Here is a 22,551-nt window from a genome sequence, read left to right as displayed (position 1 = left end):
TAGGGTGAGTACCGTGTGTGTGTGTGTGTGTGTGTGTGTGTCTGGTGTTTAACAGCCTCCGTCTGTGACCTTCACAGGAAACTGCGGGACGTTACTGGAGTGGGCACGACACATCGTCGGCATGGACCATGCAGATATTTGTCTCTCACACCGTTTACAAAGCAGCGTTTGTTGGAGATGTGCTTAGACGATAGCTCCCTCAAGACTTGACACGCTGTCTGACTCACTGTGCTCGTGTAAAAAATTATTTGTATTCGATTTGTGCTGCATAATTAATCACATTACCGTGTATTAACGGGAAAAAAAATAGTGTCACATGGTGGAATGGCAGCTGAATCAGTTTGATGAAGGGCAGCACACACAGGACCATGTCACTGTCACTGTCACAAATGCAAGACGTGAAAAAATCCCAGAGGATATTACAACTTTGGACACAAAGAAGATTTATTGTGCTGTTAAAATTAGCGAATTTGTTTTTTGAGAAATAAGAATTTCAATAGCATTTTTACATACTTGTGAACACCCAAATGCCGTGGCTTTTTGTTCAGCTGTAAATATCTAAAAACAGAGTGCATGTAGGTTCCTTAATTACAAATATTAGAGATGAATCATCTCTTAGGACGATCACGCCAGCATGGTGGTATCACATGACGATGCATGCATGTGTCAAATGAAAAAAAAACGCAACATTTTCACATGTAACATTAAACACTAAAATCTAAAAGTTGTGTTGATAAAGTGACACAAATGTATGTATTTTGTGTGTGTATATATATATATATATATATGTGTGTGTGTGTGTGTGTGTGTGTCAAATTGCAATAGAAAAAAAATTCAAATTTAGAAATCCATTTTTCAGTACTTATTCCAAATTCATTTAGCCAATTATTTGAACAGCAAAAGTAAACTCTGCGACTCTGCGAAGTGTTGAGAGAAGTGTCCTCCATTTGGTCAAGACAAAGTTGGCCAAAACAACACAAACAGGAAGGGGGCCCACATCTCTACAAGGAGCTTTTCTCCTGTCATGACCTGGGTTGCTCAACCTGGAAATAATACATTTCTGCCTGGCCCCAGTAACAGCTGCTGGCAGACATATTTTCATGTGAAAGGTTCTGATGAGGTCATGACTGGGATGGAGGAGGAGGCGGTGGGGAAGGAAAACCTTAATAATGACATTTCGATCCAATGATGTTCTAGTTTATGACCTGTGCCGGTGTTAAGTTGGTCTCTAGCAGAGGAATATGCACTCTGAAATCAGAGTGTTGTTTAGTTGATAAACATCAACAACGCAGTTTTTTTTTTCTTTACCAGCATTAACGCACCCACTAACAGAGCCGATCTGGATCTGCCAAATCTGGATAATTCATTATTTGATTACGACTTAGAAAAGCCCATTTAGAAGGGAAAATACAGGTGATACAAGAAGGTTAAAATGCAGTAATTAAAACAGCATTAACAAACTTTAAAGCTTTACATTAAATGAATGTTTATTACAGAAATAAGCGGTCAACAATACTAATCTTGAATTGAAATAAACCTCATATATATATACATATATATATATATATATATATATATTAAGATAGTGTAATATTGTGTCGCAAATGTCTACTCCAAAGTTTGCCAAGCGCTGAGCAATCGATACAAACAAAGAGACAAGGTTAGACAAGCAAAGACGAGTACAGCCGCAAAATCAAAGAGGGTACACACAAACAGTGTGTGTGTGTGTGTGTGTGTGTGTGTGTGTGTGTGTGTGTGTGTATTGGGGGGGGTTAAAGGCTGCTGTTGTTGTTATACATTTATTACAACTTCATTACACATGACAAGCAGTTGCTTTTTTTGTGTGAAAAAAAATTCAGAAAGTATGACGAGGAAACCATGTCAGTTCAGCTGTCTGGCACGAACGTCTCTAATGCTCTGACTTTTTGGAAAATGTGTAGCTGAATGATTTACTGTAAGCAATTAGAACGTCACTGTTCTTTAGCTATGAAAGTTCTTTTTCTGCAAGCTCAGCTTTTCATAAATAACTTTTTCATCCACAGACGCTCATGTTTATGTAAAATGTTCTCTTTGAAATCTTTTTTTTAATAAACGTTATTTTTACAAGGAGTACATTGTACATCAAGGTCCAAAAATGTTAGTTGGGATATTTGATATTCAAAGGGATGAGGGATTCTGATTAGACACGTAGCAGATAATCAGCTGAAACAAAATAAGTCATTAAATATTTTGTGAAGTGGTACATTGTTAAAGCTTTTTTTCCCCGAGCAAAAATTATATCCATGTGCAGTTTCCAGACTTGCAAATATAGTAACTTGTTGTTGTTTTTTTCTTTTGGTCATTTAGCACAGAAAATAGAATTTTGGGGGATTTGGAGTATCTGATGAACCACAGAAGCGTTACTTTGATCTTTGGTAAATTGGGATGAACATTTTCCAATTCTTTTTTAAACTTTTTTAAGACTAAGCCAAGTGTTTGAGAGATGTTGGGAAAGCTTTGAACAAGGTGTACCCCCCCCCCCCACACACACACACACACACACACACACCACTCATAACTTTGACAGTGGATGCCTGAATAAACCTATGAAGATGTTATTTGGTCCCATAGACAATCAACTATTTAGACAAAATAGCCTAATATTGCTATTTCAAATAAATTCAGAGTACATGAAATCTCGCTGTCCTGAGTCGGTTATTAGGTCCTAAGTGTTGGAAGGAAGAGAAAACAGTAAAATTACCTCGAAATGACAGTAAACCAAATCGAATTCACTGTCCTACACGATGCTCTTTGGTAACTTATATTTTATCATTAATTCTAAAAGCCTCCCCTAGAACTGCCAGCCGCTCCCTGGCTTCATTCCTCATGGAAACATCAATAGTGCAGCCCTGCTTCTAATAGAGGAGAAAAAGGGGGAAATGATTTCAGGACCTCCAGACAACAACAGAGCAAATCCACCCTCACAGCACCAAGCTTCTTTCTCCGGTTATTCTCACACACCCTCTCTTGGTACGTGAAAACGCACTGTGTGGTGGATGAATTTGAACTAATCCCCTCTTGTGTGTGTGTGGACCACCTGGAGCCATGTGAAGGAGCCCAGGGGCCAGCACTGGGGGCCCCTGTCCTGCTGCAGCAGCACCACTTGCAGTCAAGCAGCGGGACTCCAGGCACTCACTTCCCCAGCCTCTGACGTCAGCTGGCAGCCTGGGCTGTGCTCGCTGCTCCGGACATAGCGCCGAGAAAAATGCTGCTCTCCGTACCGCCAAGGGCAGGAATCAACCCATACAACGGCTATAACAGCAGAAACAGCAAAAAGGTAAACGCTATCAGGCTTTTCCTTAATTTAGCGGCTTGTTCACCCTGCAGGGCAATACGCCCGCGTCTGTCGCGACGGAAAACGGCTTGTGACAGTGAGCTGCAGTGTCCTTGAAAAGCGGAACGTTTTGGATTTAACTTCGGGGAGTAAAACGACGGCGATAGAGCAGCCGTGGTCCGCGGTGAGCCCAGGTAGGAGTACCGCTGGCGGGCGCCTGTCATGTTAGCCTGCTGCCCGCTTCGGTAGTATTTGTGTACGGGTGTGCTACAGCCAGGATGTCGATATGCCTCTGCTCACTCATTTGAAAAAGTCAATGGTGGAGAGCAACTTCTGTGGGTAACTGTACCGTGCTGGGATAGCGCGTCCGTGCCTGGATGTGTTTGTGGAAGTGGGGGTAGGGAGGGCGGACGGCTGCTGGCTGGCTGGCTGGCTGGCTGAGGGGATATGTTCTAAATGAATTCTACCTCTTCCTCCGTCAGCTCTTGGAAGCTCGTATCCAGAGCTAAATCAGGCCTTCATTGTCTACAATAGCGCGTAAGTTTGCAAAGTTTTTTTTCCCCCCTTGTTTCCCATCTGAAAGCGGAATATGCCCCACCCCTCGAAAAATCCCAACAGACCATGATGACTAGCCTACATTCCCAGAATTATGAATTGCGCTCTGGTGGTTACATTCACTGTTTACATTCTCACTTTTGAAACCAATCTGTGGAGGAAAAAATCAGTTACTGTAGTCTTTGTACAAAATTTCACTCCCTTTTTTATTTATTTATTATATTTTTTTCTGGCAGGAGTCCTCATGTATCATGTGTCTTCTCTCTGTTGGTCAGGAGCAGTGATGGTAATTTATTTTTCATGTGACTGTGTTGTTTTGAGTTTTTAAACTCTAAATGGCGTGTTGGAAATGTACCTTGACATATTGTCTGAAGTCGGGCACCGCCTGACTGCTCTCAGCCTCCCAGATCTGATGTCAACACTGTCTGAGGAAGATGGCATTATGTTTCAATTCTCTGTTGTATATACTGCCTACACACACACACACACACACACAGAGGGTGGACCTAATTTTTCACCACGAAGAGACAATATCTTTCTTCAACTATCAAAGCGAATTATTTTTAGCTTTTGAATGTCTTTTTTTTTTTTTTAAAGGTTGTCTTTGTAGTAGCAATTGGACAATTGGAAACGTCATGGCTGTTCAGTTTTTCTCATTTTGGCTCTGCCTTTTTCCCCTATAATATGTGTAATAGAGGCATGTACATTCTTTATATAAACAGAACATTTTCTGTATGAAAGTGTGTGTGTGTGTATATATATATATATATATATATATATATATATATATATATATATATATGAAGTGTGTGTGTGTGTGTGTATGTATGCATATATACACACACGCACACAGTGTTACCGTAGTCTTGTGTTAGCCAAACGTTGCTCCATGGTGGTGTTGCCAGCACAGGAGGGGCGTCTGGCTCCGCCCGTTGACTTTCTGCTCTGTAGTTTCTATCAACTAATCACAAACTAACCTCAGGGATAAACCGAGTTCTAACCTGGAGACGTTTCTATAAAGTTTATTTGTTAACCATCTGTCACCAAAAGAACCCAAATTTTTGTCAAGAAGTTTGCTGGTTGCTAACTTGGAATTTGTTGTTTTGGGTTACTTTGATAACAGCATCTTAGGGGAGAAGTGAAGTAATCGCCTGGTGGTGGCAAGCTTGTACCTGCAGGGTTGTTCCGGTAAACCACAACGCTGTGACATTCAACCAGATATACCGTGGCAGAAGCTCTGGCCTACACAGCGGTACTGACTGGTATCATCCATGTTTTTCAACGAGAATCAATTTCCGCTGTCCTCAATTATACTATGTCAAAGAACAATGTTTCTCTATTAAGTTAAATTGGGAGTTAAGATTTTAATTAGAAATGAATGAATTAAGCAGGATGTAATAGTCCGCTGGGGTATTTACTGTAGATTTAGTTGATTATTGTAGATTATTGGGTCATCAGAACATTTGAGGGACAATGGGCCTTATTCATGAAATAGGATTTATTGAAGTTTATTCTTATCAACAGGAAGTAAGCCTGGTAGTAACTCTTTGCTCCAATAGATGTCAGGAGTGAGGAGTTACAAATAAGAGGAGGATTGAAACATTTTTATGCCAGCCCAGAAGTTAGCGTCATCTTGGACTCCCTTGACCAAAAAAAGATTGGATTTTTACTGTTTTTTTTTTTTTTTTATCATTGCGCAAAAATGCTCTGCGGCAAATAATTACTTTCACATTTTGTTACTCAAAGTCATCCTCATAAATTAACACTGCTTTTATTGTTCTTGAAACAAAAATACAGTCATTAGCAGCACAAAGCTAACGTTACGCTAGTAGTCAACCTCAGTGTGGTTGATTGACGTCATAGTCACCACAACTAGCTTCATACTTGTCAGCAACAGCCATTGTAAGGCATATAAAGGCTTCAGAATTCCTGAAAGCGGTATTTACTGATGTATTTTACAATGTAGAACAAAACGTTAACACATCTTAAGCTAGTGTGAACGGCACAGACCTTATATTAGGTATTTAGCTCAGTGACTTTGACAAGAGGGAACCGGACATCTAACAACTTATTTTTCAGGTTTTAGGACTCATTAATGAGGCACTCTGGAGCCATCAGGCTTTACTTCCTGCCTGTAAGACTAAATTAAGGACTTACAAAAGTAATTATGTGTGTAAGAACAAATTTCTGCTCAAGAACACATCATGAATGAGGTCCATTGTGTTCTTCTGGTTTTGAATGCGTGTCCTCCAGAGTTTGACGGTTTTTTGACCAATCTGACTGTTATGATAATGCGGCCAAAATATTCCTAAAATATAGCTATTGCTGTTCCATCTCAAAAAGTTTGCTCGTGTCTAAAATTGACTTTGTGACTCAACGACTAACTGAAATTAAATAAATATGAATGTGTAGCCTTTCGTGTCAAATGTACTTTCTATACATTTAGTTTGGATACTGTATTCCATTAAATACAAAATCAAATGAGCGGTCAAATTTGGAAGCTTTTAGCAAGTTTTTGAGCAGTTAATTAATTTAAACCAGATTACAGCTGAATATGTCTTAAATAAGGGGTTTCTGTTTTTGCCTCTGGCGTAATAGCAGAGCATCCCAGCAGCCTCAGCAATTGACTCTAGCACTTCTCTCCATTTTTTCACGCTTTCTACTTGTGCTTCCTTTTCGTCAATGCATTTCATGTTAAAGTTTGGCTTGTGAATGTCACCATATAATAGCTATTTAATTAGACTAACAAACCTTGCAGTACCACCGCCATCGCCGTCTCCCCCTGTATGATTAACACAGATCCATAATCTTTTTTTATACTAGATGCTCAAAGTCTCCTGAAGTTGTTCCGGTGCTCAAAAATCCCCTCTAGCCGGTTTTGTAGGGAAGTTCACGGAGAGGTAAAGCTCCAGTGTTGTGACTCCTAACCTTTCCTCCTCCCACCACCACCACCTCCTTCTCCTCCTCCACCTCATTCTCTCTGACTCTTACTCAAATTCTGCCGTACGTGAGTCACATGAGTACACAAACTAAAAGTCCGGACACAACATAAACACCTCGAGGGGTGAGAAAAGCTCTTTGTGTGTGGGCGGTGATTACATGACGTCTGAAGTCCTTTGGTTTTGTCTAAGCCACTGGCTCCTCCTCTGACTCAGCACCTCATTTCCTCCCTCAAATAAATAGAATTAATGTTCTCAAATCAAATTTGGTTGTTTCCGTGTAAAGCTTCCTGAATGGAAAACTGAGCAGCCTGTCTCCTCTCAAAGGTATCAGGCGTCTCGTTCAGGGCCTCATCCAGTGTCTTTGGCTTTGTGCTTTTTGTGGTGTTCTCATTTCTACATGGTGTGAGATTATTTTAATTTGGATTACAACGCAACATTAGGTGGAGCATTAAAATGATAATTAATAGTTTCACTGAAAATGAGACTCATCACACGGCGGAGTAGCAGAATTCTCTTGTGTGTCTTTTAAATGAACAATCTGACCTCGTAACTTCCAGCTAGCTTTCTGACGTCACCCGTTTCCTCGCTCTGCCTTACGTAACCCCGGTTTTTAAGCACATTTTTTACAGGCTCATTGACTTATATTCCCCAAGTGTGACTGACGCATTTGACAGAAGCGATTTCATAAAATGCTCCCTGAAAAAAGGATCTGGTTAAAAAGCTCACACATTGTCATACAGGCAAATAAAAACACTGAGGAAAGACTGACTTTAGCTCTCGGATTATATTATGGATGAGGAATGAATGCATCTGTTGACACTTTGAAACCAGCCTGGTCTGCTTGAGTTCAGCTGATATGTAACACATCGTGTGCCTGATTAATCTGAATTAATTAGTTAGTTAATTAGTCACGTGGAGAACATGGTTTTTGCCCTTTGAAGCCTGATTGAATACATAAAACGCAATAATTGCATTTTTAAAAAGAGAGAGAGAGAGAGAGAGAAAGACATTTAAATTTCTTTTTTTTTTTTGTACCTCTACACAATCATACTGTTGTTCCGGAAAGTTACAGAAATGGTCAGACGCATGTAGGACCCCCCCCCCCCCCCCCCACTCCAAACACACACACACACCATATAATGGCGCCTTGTTTGTGGGGTCTATATAAAGGATGCAACCATGCTCATTTTATAAGGAAAAATACAACAAGGTAATGTTTATCCTTTTGTTTTTCTTGCTACTGTGTATTGCAAGTAACTCTAGTATTTAAAATACTGGTTTATTTTTCCATTTAACTCCCTGAATTTGCGAGTAAACAACCCTTGAATAAAAGAAACATGCAAGTTCACATTTTTCCATGTTCTCCCTATGAGAATATATACAGTTATAATAAGTGAGTGTTTAGTGAATCTAAGCCTGATTTTATGATGGGATCGTGCTTGAACCCACTCTTTAATCTCACAAGTCGTCCGTCTCATCAAATATCAGATGTGGGGTGTCACGTGTCCTTGAATGCACCAACAAAAAAGGGGCTTTCCAAACAGTTTCCGACTGTTTCTGTGCTACCCTGCAGTCACGTTGAAACATTAGATTGAATGTGCGATGACTCAGTGTGATGGATGGCTGTACCTACAGTATCTCACACAAGGTTCAAGTCTGTGCAGGTTGTGAATACGGGATGATTGGTGGTGGATTTTTAAAGGCTGACATTGAAATGACAGTTACTGATAGCCTAAAAAAACAAAACAGCGAATATATACTGAAAATTGAACAAAATAATAGGAATTTTTGAGCTCCATCCCGATTTCAGAGCAGAAAAAAAATCACTGATCACCAATATGTGCAACTACTAGAGTGAGTTTTTGTAATGTGCTGAAAATCGACTTTCTATGTTCATTGTGCACCGGTTTTGTTCTGTGCTGTATGTTTACACCACTTACTCGTGAAGACACAGTGACATCACACTATCGATGTGCGTCTGTTGAGGTCTGGTGTGTGCCTGGACCGCTGTGCTCGGACTGAAGTCCCTTCACACTCCAGATCAATGGTGGCGCTAATGGACCTGAAAGATGTTTGCTAATGTCAACCACCAAACAGCTCTGAAGAAGGAGAGGGGAGGATTGAATGTAGGTCATGAGTGATGGAGAATTTACAGTCAAAGCTGCCAAACTTGTCTGTAGCAGATGCAGAGATCTGCACTCTTAAGATAATCACCATTTGGAAATACTTAAAATTCAGTTGGAATAGTTTGGACTTTGGGCAGAAAATGGTGCAAGAAGGAGGCAATAAGAAGATGGCATTTGCAGCTCCAGATAAAGCTGTGTAAAAAAATTAAGTGTTGACTGTTTAAATCAAGGTTTTTCTGGCTCTGAGAGGCAGCACGTTCAATTTACCAAAAGACGAAAAGACATTCACGTAAAAGACATTCTGTCCCGTTCAGTGCTGACGTTCAGAGACGGTCAGTAAAACTGACAAATAGGTTTGAAGTTATGTTTAAAAAAGAATTAAATGTCAATTTTGACAGCACTGTTGCACTTTGATATCAGAGAAATTGCGAGTACAGGTGTTTTCTCACAATTGATCAAATCCTTTATCATCAGCTATATTTTTTGGGAGAATTATTCTATAATTCAGCAGGCACACAACTCAAATAAGCTACCATAATAATAATCTTACTAGAGGATCACGTCTTCATCAATGCAATCTTAGTCGGAGTTTCTGGAATGCGTGGCATACGGAAGGCGTTCCCTCAATTATGGCCGCTTCTAAAGAAGTGAAGTTACAGCCAGGTAACTAATTGCAGGATTTACTCCATGCTACTGTAACTACTGTATCAGAGTAAACCACAAACTTGGATATGTTCTATTTACAGTTGGCAACCTGACAATTTTCCAGCTGTTCTGTGTCATGGGCAATAAAGGAAGCTGATAGTATTGTGTTTATATCCAGCAGATAACCTCTGTGAGAACATGTCTAATATGAATGAATGACATTTGTTAGTACTTGCGTGTATATTCAGCTGTTCCAAAGTGTACCCAGCAAAGACCACATTCCCTCTCATGGATTATTTCTAATTTTTTTAAAAATTTTCACAAGTGCAGGTTTTTCTTTTTAAAAGGAAGGTAAAACTGCGAATAAAAGCCCATGAATCTATTTCCCATTGCGAACAGACGAGCCTTCCTGTTTATTTTTTGTTTGTGCGTCAAGTTAGACGTCATGAACACAGCTAACACGACGGAAAACAGAGTAAAGAAATGTTAGAGCGCAGCATCTGGGGCAGTGACTGTCTCTGTTGTTACTGTTTTGGATCTTTTGCTTGAAAATCATCACTGCTGACTGAAGGATTTGAGAGCTCGAACACTGATGGGTTCAAATTGAGGCCAAGATGAGAAAAAGTTGGAGAAGTTACCGGTGGGTCTGATAAGCTCTCTTCATATCTTTGTATATCAGGCTGGTTTGTTATTTGTGTGTCCAAAATGTGAAGTGGGCCACAAATTACTGCACACAACCAGGCTTGTGTTTGAGTCCTGTGTCTACCGTAGAGTCGTTTGACCTGAGTGTGAATACCGATTAAACCTGTTCCCATTGTAGACAGATGCCAGATGTTAGTGGGTTTTTTTGGCCAGCGGTAAAGAGGCTGTAGTCTTTGAACTTGGACTTTGAAAATATCTGTCGCAGAACTCCTAGTTGTTTCAATTATCTGGGGTCAATAACACACACACGTTGCCTGGGCGAAGGCAACCATTGCTCGCATAACAAAGATAGCAGCATGCTTTTGGTTTCTGCACAGCATGGGCTCGGCAGAGCAGCAATTATCTGGAGTCTAACACTGACATTCTATAACCAACAAACTTATCGTACTCATAATTCTGAATGAAGCTGACCCACAGAGTTTTTAATAAGATTTTTGCACTCGTACCCAATCAGGGGTCACGCTATTTAATTCCCACCTACAAAACCACCTCGCACCTGCTTGTCTGTCTTTGAAGCTCAACAATGAAGACTGGGCCAGATGGGTGTGCACTTAAATGGCTGTACATGGTCTCATAGAACTGGAGTTACTCTCTGGGTGACTGCTTTTTTTCAGTGTTGCACATGCATGGCTCTTGAATGGATGTCAGTATTGGCGAAAGCTGAAGTTTTCATCAGTCAACACTTGCCTGAGAGAGAGTCCAAGCCTCAGTCTGGCACAGGTGAGGCTCCCCTGACCCTGCACCAAGCACTGACTGGGGCACTGTCACGTCTCTAAGACAGCAAGAGATGGACGTCCGAGGCGAAGCCAAGAAAATGTCCTTAACTGACACACTTCTGAACAAGGCTCCAGGTGATGTAGTGCTCCCAGTGGAGAGTTTGTGTTTAGTCTCACTGTGGCAAGCAGGCTGATCACCTCAGTAGATTTGAGAACCTGACCAGTCCAATGAGAGTCACTCCACAATCAGAGAGTAAAAAAATCTGATCAGACTCTTTACTTTAAGAATGAGGACGTGAATGGGCCCTCGTGTGTGAAGGGAGGAGGAGGAGGAGGAGGAGGAGGAGGGGGAAATGACCTTGTGCCTGAAAGACGAATCAGGGCGCAGCACCACTGACCACGCCTCAGTATGACAGGAGAGGTGCCAACACATGGAATAGGGACCCCTCGTGCTCTTGACAAACGACAACCCCAAACTCCTGGGTCTAGCAGCTCATAACAGTCCGGCCAGTTAGACCTCCGGCCCCCTACCTGTCCCAGGGATGTGGGCAGATCTGGGACAAGCCGGAGACCAAACATTAGACTGCTGGGAGGGCAGGTGAATGAGCCTTGAAGTTCTCATCTGCCCTTTTAGTTTTTTGGCTGCACCAGGCTGCTATTTTCAGTTTAAAGCAACTCTGAAAAAACCAACAGTACACTGATCTGATCACAAGTGGCAATGTGATCTCATGGGATCGCGTATAAATAACACACCACTTTTAAGGACATTTGGCATGCCATAACAATGCATTCCTTCTTTTCTGCATGTCATTTTAAGCCCATAGATGCCTATTGTTTGACGCAAATCTCACAAATGTCGCACTAGTGTCGATTTCGGCTGAATTATAAGAGATGTACTGGCGACATTTCATGGTTTTGACTCACTTGCAGGTTTTGATTCCTGGCTGCCATATCTGTCTCCCACTCAGTGATCATGTGATCAAAGCCAACGTAGGGCAGAGCCTGCATTACTCTGGATGTTGATCGGAGCTGGGATTACGACCATGAAATATGAGTTCAGAATTCTTTGGATTCTTTTTCTTTTCAGCTGTCTTATGATAGGTTGGACAGTGCTGTGTTTAAGGTCGGGTTAGGTTCAGACACAAAAACACAAACTTGGTAAGGCTTAGGAAAAGATGAGGATTTAGCTTAAAACAAAAAAAAAAATTGTTATCTCTGTCTCAGTGTATTAATGGGACTAAAGTGTATTAAATAGCACATGGAAAAACACAAAACTTACAATGACAGTGTACCAAATGACTTAAGAAATGGTGTAGTGATACCAGCCTGCAAGTGGATTGCTGTAAATGCAAGTGTGCAGTATAAGTCAAAATAATCTCAATTTTGTGTGTGTGTGTTTTTGTCTTCAAAAAAATGATCCTTAAAACACAAGTATAGTGAGGTGGAAAATCTGTAAGTATTTTATGCACAAAATTGCATGAAAAGAACAATAACATAACGAGATATTCAAGATATAATGTATAGTATTAAATATCAATATGTACTTCAACCATGACGTTGAAGAAATACTACTCCAGTGAGATCCTCCCAGCTAGCTGCCATTTCATGGAATGAAATGAAAATGCCATCGCTCTGAAGGAGTGGTTGTGTTGGTTTGAAGAACTTTACGTTTTATTTTTGTTTTTGTATTATGTGAGGTGAAAGTTAAGCAGCTGCCAGTAGCGTCAAGGTTTTTTTTAGAGCTTAGTCCAACTGTTATTTAAGCTAATGATGATAAAAAAAAAATCTTGAAACTTTGACTTTGAAAAGTAAAAAGATGTTCTATGTTTGTTCATGCTAATATAATATTATTCAGAGATCGGATATGGGAATGATGGTGGCAGCGCGTCACTGATTCATACATACAGCTCAGACTAATTATTTTGAGATTGATTTAAATGTAATGCATTTGTGTATTGTAATAAGGAGAAAGATTCAAAATGTGTATTCCTTGCAGTGTACCACTCGATATCGGTAGCTGTCACACGCCACAGCCACACACATGGGAACGTGCTGTTTCTGTCTGTCTGTTTTGATAAATACACAAGATGAAAACCCTTACATACACATAGAAGTGCTGTCCACTGGGTTTCTCTGAGTTTTTTTGTATCAAACCAGCTTTTCCTTTGCAAATGACTCTGCAGAATCCTCGCTGAACTCTCCTCTACCGCCACCTTTGTCCCTCTGGCCCTCTGCCAAGTATATATTTATCTATTCCTTTGTTTAATGTGTCAGATGTTTTGGACTGGTCCCAAACGTCACTGCCAACTGCATGAACCAGCCAAGGTGAACAGGTAGGGGGGGAGAAAGCCTGGTTGTCTAAAGAACCACAGTGATGCCAGACACTGAATGTGCCTCACACTTTCTTAGATCTGAGCCGAGGACCAGCAGGTCTACGTTTGCAGGGTCCTGAGCTCTGTGTCAACCGAGCTGACTTGAAAGTGGGGAGGTAGGATCAGCAACTTTAGAGACGGATTGACGAGTGGAAGGTGCATCGCATCGCCCATATAAAACTAAAGGAAGGGGAGAGTCGAAAGCCGCTTCTGCTCAGCCCGTTGAGTGTGGGAATGCTGCACTGTTATCACACCTTGCTGTTCTGTAGAAAGTGCACAGACACTGAATGAGGGCTGAACATGTTCCCTTGTTAATCCGACAATGCAGGAAGTGATAGCGCCAAATCCACAGCAGTGTAGAAAAGACAGCTAGAATTGAGGGAGATGTCATGCTACATGATTCCACTGGGCTGGCTCTGTATTACTCACTTGCGTTTAAATATATTCATTTATTATTGTCTGTATGTTATATTTATTGATTTGTTTTTAAATAAATGCATTTTTATTGATACTTTGCTTATCCCCAAATTTATTTTTCCCTTCTTACTTTTATTTATACGTTTCTTCCTCATAATGCTGTCATTCAAGTGTGTCGCAGCTTCAGCTTTAGTTTATTGGTTTATCAATATCAGAATACATAGAGCAAGTGTGTGTCCTCAAACGGAGGATGTGGAACACGGTGCAGCCGGACATGGCGGGATCAAGCTGGGACACATCGCACCTCTGATTATGGAACATCAACATCCTATCCAATCACAAACTGGCTTCATGCCGACTTTGCGCAAAGCATCATAATGGTGGGGTCATTTACATCGTAGTATTGTAGCTCCAGTCTAGAAAGACAGGAAGCAGGATTGAGGAGCGAGTCTGGACATGAGTTCAGTGTCCCTGTCACCTGTTTGGAATGCAGAGCTCCTTACACAAATGGCAGTGTGATAAGATCAGGAGCAGACACAGAGGATTTCCTGTCTTCCACCATCCTGCAGCTGACTGATGCACTGGAGACACTTCCTTGGTCCTCCCATGTCAGGTCGTCCAGAGGCTAAAGGAAACACTCTTTCCTCTTATTTGAGGAAAGACACTGGAAAAATCCAGTGACAGTAAAGCTGATGGACAGTGAAAGTTGATTTATATTGGTGTGTTATGTACACTTTATGGTGTGTATTTATTCCTCTGCACTGGTCGGGCTGCATCGTGCTAACAACTTTGAAACGGTAGCTGGGGGTGGGGCTAATCTCACTGTGTTGCGTTTTTACCTGAACTTCCAGCAGTTGTGGTTTAAACAGCAAAAAGGAGTTTGAGCTAATAAATGCACAACTGAAATAAACGATTGAACTGGAGGCACCGTAGTTTCTCCTTTACTAGATTTGCTGGAATCAAAGTTTTCCTCTTTTACTGAAGTCACCAAGTTTTTCATGTGTAATGTTAAAAAAAAATCTGAACAATCAAAAGTTTAAAAATGTCAGCATTGTAAGATAAGTGCCACATTTTCTCATTTTTCTGAGATTACGACAGTCAATGTCTAATTATGTCCACGCTACTTGCGTCACCATCAGTGATGGCTTCCCTGTGACATTATGAGCTCATGGGAGTGCGGGTGAAAGGAGGACCCAGTGAAAGGCAAGATTTTAAGAATCCTGGACATTTTGGAATAAATGATGCAACATCCTTAAAATTCAGCCATTTGAGGATGGGCGCAGTCGCAGGACGGCCGCAATCCTCCCTGAGCCCTCCCCTACCATGAAACGATTACCCTCTACTCATTTGCCCCACATTCAAGTACCTTCTCTTTTTTTTTTTTGGTAAGCAACATCACACAAACAAGAAATTTTCCAGGTTTCATCCAATGAGTGACTCATTTTCCTTGTTGGATATTGAATGCTGTTGGTGGTACAGTTGTACAAATCTGCACTGTCATTCAGCCTGACCATAAATCTGTGCATCAGCATATAAGCATATAATTCAGATGGTCAGACAGTCACGGCTCTTTCCTGCCTGAGAATAACACCATCCAGACATTGGATGGCGGGAAGACCACCACACACTCACACTCTCTCTCTCTCTCTCTCTCTCACATACACACACACACACACACACACACACACTGCAGTCAGGAAATCCACGGAATTCACCAGGTCAAACAGGGGTCACGTTGAGAAGCCCCACAGGAAGAGAGGAAGATGAAAACAGAGGTGGAGTGAAACTAAATAAGAGGATTGGATGTTGAAACAAATGGAATTTTACCACACCAGCGAGTGTTTTGGATTCCTCCTGAGTGCTTATTTAGTGTCAAATGATGTACAATTTTAATACTTCAAGAGCTTAAAGCTGACTGATACAGACGACTATCGATGTAAGTTTATAGAAAGATACAGGAAATGGATTTAGGTAAAGTTTTTGAAACGAACTTTGGAGTCTTTGCTAGTAATCAGCAGAAGTCCAGCAGAGGAGGAGGAGCGTCACATCAATTCGTGTGACGACACAAGTATCTGATCTACAGTGGTTTATTACAAACACCACACCACTGGCAAAACAGTAAGAACAGGAACATTTTAAATTATGCAACTCCTCCTGTTACACCCCCCCCCCCAAAAAAAAACAAACAAACCCAAAACAAAACCACTTTCCTCTTGCTCCACTTGGTTCCATGCTCATGGTAGAAGAAGGAGATAATTCAGATCAGAAAATTCCCAATCAACTGTCATGAACACTCCTATTTCCAACTTCCATTCACTCTTTCACACGTTTGCTGTTGGTCTCCTTCACATTATCAACTGCAGATACTTTCCTCAACTCTCATTACTGCCAATGAGCTAATTTTTCAGGAGTCTGTAGTTGTGTGTTTTCCTCAGGCAAGCATTGTTAAGTCTCGACTGCTTTACTTTACAAGCAGAGTTCACACCAGCCTTGCTGAGTCCGGTTGAACTGAAAAAGATTAACATTTTTCTCTGCGTGTTGAGGTCGGTGTGAAAGCAGGAATCAAACTGGTTCTTCTCCCAGGTGAACACCGGCCATACCTCTAACAGGAAGCCAGTTATGTTATGCATCAGTTTCATGGTTAATGGGTTCAAAATCTTCCTTTGTTGGTGAATGCTGATCTAGTATTTTCTTTATATGTAATAGTTAACCGTCTCTTAATCTTGCTCTTTGTTTGTCAGAGGTTGAGGTCAGATCTGATGGGAGCTTCCTGGAAATAACCACCTTGTTACATTATTCATGCCTCCTGTCTTCTACGTATGCAATCCAAGTCTCCCGATGCCATCCAGTCAATAACCAGTATGAGTATGTATAGTCCAGGTAGAAATAATGATGGCATTGCGGTCTTTTTAGCCTCTAAATGATTGACTAATAATCAATCAACGTTTATAACCTCATAACTTCTTGTTTACAATTTCTGGGCAGTTTGATGAATGGACCTATAGGTGTGAACGAGGTCTTGAATTCTGGGATGGCTGACTGAAGGACAAAGTAGAGCAAGCTGATGGATGTAGTACAAGGACTTTAGAGCTTTCAAGTTTATAACACTTGAAATGAGGGCGAGTGAGCCTGTTCGAACATTACCTAGGAGTCTGTTTTCTCTAATCAATAGCTGTACTTTAACAACAGGTTTGGTTATTAGCTCAGATTACAAAAATCCTTCCAAACTCCAGATCTGTGTCGATTTTATTTTATAATTTTTTTTGAGTCAACCATACATCATCAGTGTGCGCGTGCGTCTATGTGTGTGCATGCGTGTAAAAGTTAGTGTGGCTGCAGACGGGTGATTTAAGGGGTGCAATGATGTGCTCCTGGTACCGTCTGGAGCTTGACTGGAACTTGGCAGTCCGGTAAAGAGTGTGTGAAGGAGATTATAGGTCTCTGCTGTCCTCTTCTTTCATTCACAAATTAACTGCCTCCCAAACCTCATTCATCACAACCTCCGCTGTGACACGACAGATAAACTCTCGCAGGCTTGATTTGTACTGGCGAGACCCTTCCATATAAGCACGTTTAGTCCAGAAAAGTTCAGGAACAAGTACATGGCCAGCGCTTTAATCCAAGTAAACAGAATACATATAGGATTACTTGGTTGAGGTAAATAATTTACGAGCACCTTCTTTGAGAAGTTGTACTTCATCAGATTTACCATACTTTTATCACATTTTTTTGTGGTAAGAACTTTTTCAAGCACTGTAGAACAAGATGGTTGCAATACCACCATATCTACAGTTTCACTCTCCTCTTCTTCATCTGCCCCAACCACGGTACCTTGAGAGCTGAATTTGAGAGATCAAACGAGGTCGTAGTTGTTATGATAGAAACGGCATTGCCAAATACACATTCCTATCACTGCACGGGTATAGACACAGAATGATGGAGGCAGGAGCCTGTTTTCCGTCTCTGTATGAGGCAAATCTTTCAAAAGTTTTTGAAGAAGGAAAAGAATGTGCATTAGGTGAGTTTCCATTAAGTAGTCATAACAGATAAACTGGGGACGGTGGTATAGGCAACGTAACATAGCTGAAGAAGTAGAGGTTATTAAACAAAACAAGTAGTCGCCATGGCAACATGCACATTTATTATGCATATTTTTGTCATGGATGAAAAGCCGAGGAATATTTGGTCCTCTCGTCGTACCATCAGTGGATACAGCCCCCATGTGCAAGAGTCATGGAGGTGGTAGTTCTTTTGGGTAACTATTTTTTATTTTTTTATTTTTTTTGCAAAAAGCCGTCATTTTTTCACATCCGAAAATATGTAAAATGTAATGTAGTTGTCCTTTATTTTAAGAATTAAAGAAAGGTTTCTTAATCTGACAAAAGCAATGTTGAATAATTAACTTTCACCAGACCATAACTCCACCAGTCTGCCAATTTTTTTTTTTTTTTTTTGTGAGATCTGCCTCAAATCCTGCTGACAGACACATAAACAAGCAAGCCTACAGACGAGGGTGAAAACCCCAACCTTAGCAGGGTGCTCCGCCAAGGTCCATGTAACATTTCCTGAGAAATATATGAAAATATCCAGATCTACCAAGATTTGATGGTTTCTTCCTTGGCCCATACACCCCCCCCCCCCCAACAGGTTTCACTTTCTAAAAAATGGTAATGAAAACACAACCTTGGCGTTACTGAAAAAGCCTTGAATGCGTGCGCGTGTGTGTTCATGCTGTTGTCTTTTTACATGTGACCTAATGTAAATATCTGTGAAATAAAATATACAAAGATGGCCCACACCTCTATTTACTCAGAGCAAGCGGAGCATCCCTGCTGGCTGATGTGTATCAGCTCACCTCAGCAGTAGATGGAGTGAAGATTAGAAATATAAGTGTGTTTTTATGGAATCTGCTGCCATGCTGCTGGTAAAATAGAGGTGGTGTGTCAGAGGGGCATTATGGATGGCGTCTAATTAGCGTGACTGGTTGATGTTGCTGGTGGTCCTGGTGTGACTGTGTCTCCCTGCTGGGCTTTCGCTAAACACCACCAGTCTAATCAGTGACCTATTCATCTCTCCTAAAATAAACCCATTGTCCCCCTGTCACCTCCGTCCAATCGCTCTCTCAGAGGAGACACCAGCCAACTGCACCCCGCTGGGAGAGCATAGAGCAGTTCGAAAGCATATTTGTTCTTATTCCTTTCATCTGGAACATTGAATCAAAACATATGGCTGTTAAATGAAAGTGCTAAAAGTGTTTTTTACCAGTCCTGGTGAGTCTGTTCTGCGCTCGAGCTATTTATTGCCTCAGTCTTATTTGGAAAACAGCCAAGAGATCTATTCCTGGAAAGACAGGACCTTTTTTTTTTCACAGGTCCTTGACAGGCAAAGTGATGATGAAATGTTCATTCCATTAAAATAGATTTCACTTGCATGGTTACACAACTTTTAGTTTGATTTCTCCCAGGAGAGGCTCCCCTCCATAGTGAGATGAGATGATGCACTGGTGGTTGCGTAATATCCTTTCACGTTCCTAGTGACTCATTGACCTGTCAGCGGCCATAGTTTACAACTATTATGCAGCATTCACTGGCTCCTAGTTCTTGTGGGCTGAACAAAACAATCCAAGACATGGAGAGGAGTTTCAGTTGTGGTGTAAGTGTTGTAGCAGCAGGAATGCATCATAAATGGTCACAACATGAGAATGTTATTATGTATTGTCATCTGGCGTGCAGTTGCTATCCATCTCTTTGGCTTCTCCTTGTCTCCGCTTTGTTTTGATGAATGGACGATGTGGACTGGACTGACCTTTGTTCTTCTCGGCACTCATTATCTGGTATTTAAAAGTAACATCAGAAGGATTTTGGTATTCATCTCTCAAATACCTGCTTTTATAAGAAGCACTCAAATCAGGGAAAGAGTTGCCGTCTGAAACAGGCTCTTATTATTTAATTACGCTCTGTCAGACTACCTAAATGTTGGTCTTAGCTCTTCCAGTCTTTGGTTTTGGTATGCACCGCAAGATATTTTTTGTGGTTCCAAAAGTGAAAAAAGGAGTTAGCCAACGTGGAGAAAGCATAAGAGGCCCCGTTTCCCTATATGGAGCAGGCAGCCAAGAGGCCCCACATTCCCCTCAGAAAGCATTATTGGTGAGTGTCGACATGAGGGCTGTATGATATCATTTTTCACAGCACAGCGCCCACATAATCATCTGTCTCATGTAGCATTACTTTTTAATTTCCCATCCTCTTTAAATACACTTTTGGTTTTTCATATTATATATAATATTTGAAAATAACAGTGGTAGTCACATATTCAGGAAATGAAGTGTACAAAAGGCAATTTAAGAAAAATAAATTCTAACATGATGCAATATTTTTTCATTTTTCATGGCTTTAAAACAAAAATGAGTCTTACAGATCTTCATAGGATTGAATATGTGTTGTTGATTTAATGTACGTACAAATTATGTTGCTATTTTTTTTCCCTGCGCTCTGCTGCTAGCTGAATTTCTACTAGTGTGGACTTGAAGTTAGTGGAACTGAACTTTTATCCATCCATCCATCCATCCATTTTCTATACCGCTTATCCGTTAAGGGTCACGGGGAGGGGGGTGTAGCCTATCCCAGCTGACATTGGTTGAGAGGCGGGGTTCACCCTGGACGGGTCACCAGTCCATCGCAGGGCCATCAGGGGCAATTAGGGATTCCGTATCTTGCTCAAGGACACTTTGACATGGTCACTGGGGGAAGTGAGGATTGAACCAGCGACCCCTCAGTTGCTTGATGGCCACTGGACCTCTGAGCCTGAGCTCGGGCATGGGATCTTTCTGTGTGAGTCTCCATGTTCTCCCTGTTCCTGTGTGGGTTCTCTCTGGTACTCCAGCTTCCTCCCACAGTCCAAAGACATCAAGAGGGGACGAGGCTGATTGATACTCTAAATTGACTGTAGGTGTGACTGTGAGTGTGAATGGTTGTCTGTCTCTATGTGTTGGTCCTGTGATGGACTGGTGACCTGTCCAGGGTGAACCCTGCCTCTCGCCTGAAAGCTGCTGGGATAGGCTCCAGCCCCCAGCGACCCTGAACAGGAACAAATGGAAGAAAATGGATGGATGGATGGATTTGTTATGTGGTGTCGATTTACAATTCTTCTTTTGTTTGCTGTCTGTGCGAAGGACTGTTCATGGCTGGTTATTATTATTCACCATTTACCCATTTTTTGATTTACTTGTTTTTGTTTTATTCTTTTTGTAAATTATACTTTTTTTACTGTTCTAACACAGTAAATTAGCCACCTCCACCAAGTTGGATATTTTTTCACTCATCTGCCAGTAGGATTACCAAAACTACTGGCAAACTCCAGCAAAACCTGGTGGTGTAGGATGGCACAAGGAAGACCATTGCATTTGGGGGCAGATCTATTTCAACATAGCCAAAATAAGTTTTTATTTATTTATTTACATCTGCCACAAGGCAGATGTCTGGTGTCTAAAAAGAGACATAGCAGACAAAACAAAAACAAACCCTGCTGTCTTAAATGCCCCTTTAGATGACTGACATGTTTGTAGTTTTAGATCATATCCAGTTTCCTGCATTTGGTTGACTACATACACACCCTCTGGTGGTGAAGTTTATGTCACACAGACTTGTGTTTGGGCAGACAGAAAGTATCCCAGGAATTGAGTTCTGATATTTCTTTCTCATCACAGCAGGCCTATGTGTCCTCCGGCCACCAGATGGCGCCGCCCAGTCCCAACACCAACAGTAGCAGCAACAGCAGCGGTGGAGGAGGGGAACAGCTGAGCAAAACGAACCTGTATATCCGTGGCCTTCATCCGGGGACTACAGACCAGGACCTGGTCAAGCTCTGCCAACCGTGAGTTTGAGACTGACAATTTTGATCAAAACAAAAACTAGTGGCTCCTCATTAGGCTTTGGTGGTGTCTGTTGGTTCACTTGGGTATAAAGTGTATGTCATGCTGGTATCATAGTAAAAATGAACCAAAAAATAGGCAAAAATGAATCCTATACCATGGGCTTGAATTCGGATTCTGAGAAAGAGGAGTGTCTGTATTTGTACAGTATTGTTAATCATTCCCTCAGGATTCCTTGGTACCTCGATATCCTGCTGTATCTGGATATTTCCATAGCCTGTTCTACATCATGAGGCCCAGCGTTTTTCAGGACATGTGCTGGTAGAATGCATGTTGTCTTGCCAAGAGAGGATGAGATGAGAGGATCAGTATCACTTTTGTGTGTGTACATTTGGAGTCAGGAATCAATTAGCTTAGCTTAGCTTAACGTAAGCTTAGATGCAGGAAGAAACAACTGAACTGGCTCTGCCACACACCAGAGCTTTATCATCCATTTCATTCTCAATGGGACTTCAGTTTTCAACAGGAACTTCATGCTGCATTGAGGACTTGACCCGAGGTGTTGAGACCATAAATGGTGATACTTTGTGAAGATAGGCCTAGGCTATGTTCCAGTTTTAATTAGTTATCGCATCAAAACAAAGGTGAACTCCTCCTCAAATTCCTCTATTCATCCTGAGCTAGAACTGTGGCTAAGAGACGATATTTCTGATCATTGTTAGATTTTCACACCTACCTGACAATCATCTCATGCCCTCATCTGTGTGTTAAGGGACCAAAACTTCAATGAAAAAAATTAGCATGAATGTTTTTCAGGAATCTAGTGTCTTTCAGCATTGTTAAAGCCCTAAGAGATAGTGACTTCAACAATCTGTCATTTTCCCCCTGTATCC

At 41.3% G+C, this 22,551-nt stretch overlaps 2 protein-coding genes across 9 annotated transcripts in view; one reads left to right on the top strand and one right to left on the bottom strand.

Annotated features, from left to right (window-relative positions):
• Positions 1 to 22,551, bottom strand: part of LOC147267935 (low-density lipoprotein receptor-related protein 1-like) — a 156,853-nt gene that overhangs the window by 109,561 nt on the left and 24,741 nt on the right. The gene's annotated exons all lie outside the window — the stretch shown is intronic.
• The window catches only part of LOC147267934 (RNA-binding motif, single-stranded-interacting protein 2-like), a 45,089-nt gene continuing 25,712 nt past the window's right edge, over positions 3,175 to 22,551 (top strand). For 3 of the 6 annotated variants that reach the window (XM_086199110.1, XM_086199108.1, XM_086199114.1), the window contains exons 1-2: positions 3,175 to 3,316; positions 21,494 to 21,660. In XM_086199110.1, the coding sequence (XP_086055236.1) occupies positions 3,245 to 3,316; positions 21,494 to 21,660 (239 nt within the window). In that variant the 5' untranslated portion in view covers positions 3,175 to 3,244. Of the gene's footprint in view, positions 3,317 to 3,391; positions 3,508 to 3,679; positions 3,851 to 21,493; positions 21,661 to 22,551 lie in introns of those variants that run through there. The other 3 variants (XM_086199113.1, XM_086199112.1, XM_086199111.1) reach the window with 3 other exon arrangements.

This window comes from Aulostomus chinensis, chromosome 3, assembly GCF_037954235.1.
Source record: "Aulostomus chinensis isolate RoL2024-O1b breed Wild chromosome 3, RoL_Achi_v1.0, whole genome shotgun sequence".
Taxonomy (NCBI): Eukaryota; Metazoa; Chordata; class Actinopteri; order Syngnathiformes; family Aulostomidae; genus Aulostomus; species Aulostomus chinensis.
The sequence above is the reverse complement of the archived record's forward strand: the minus strand, read 5'-3'. Positions and strand labels throughout refer to the sequence as shown.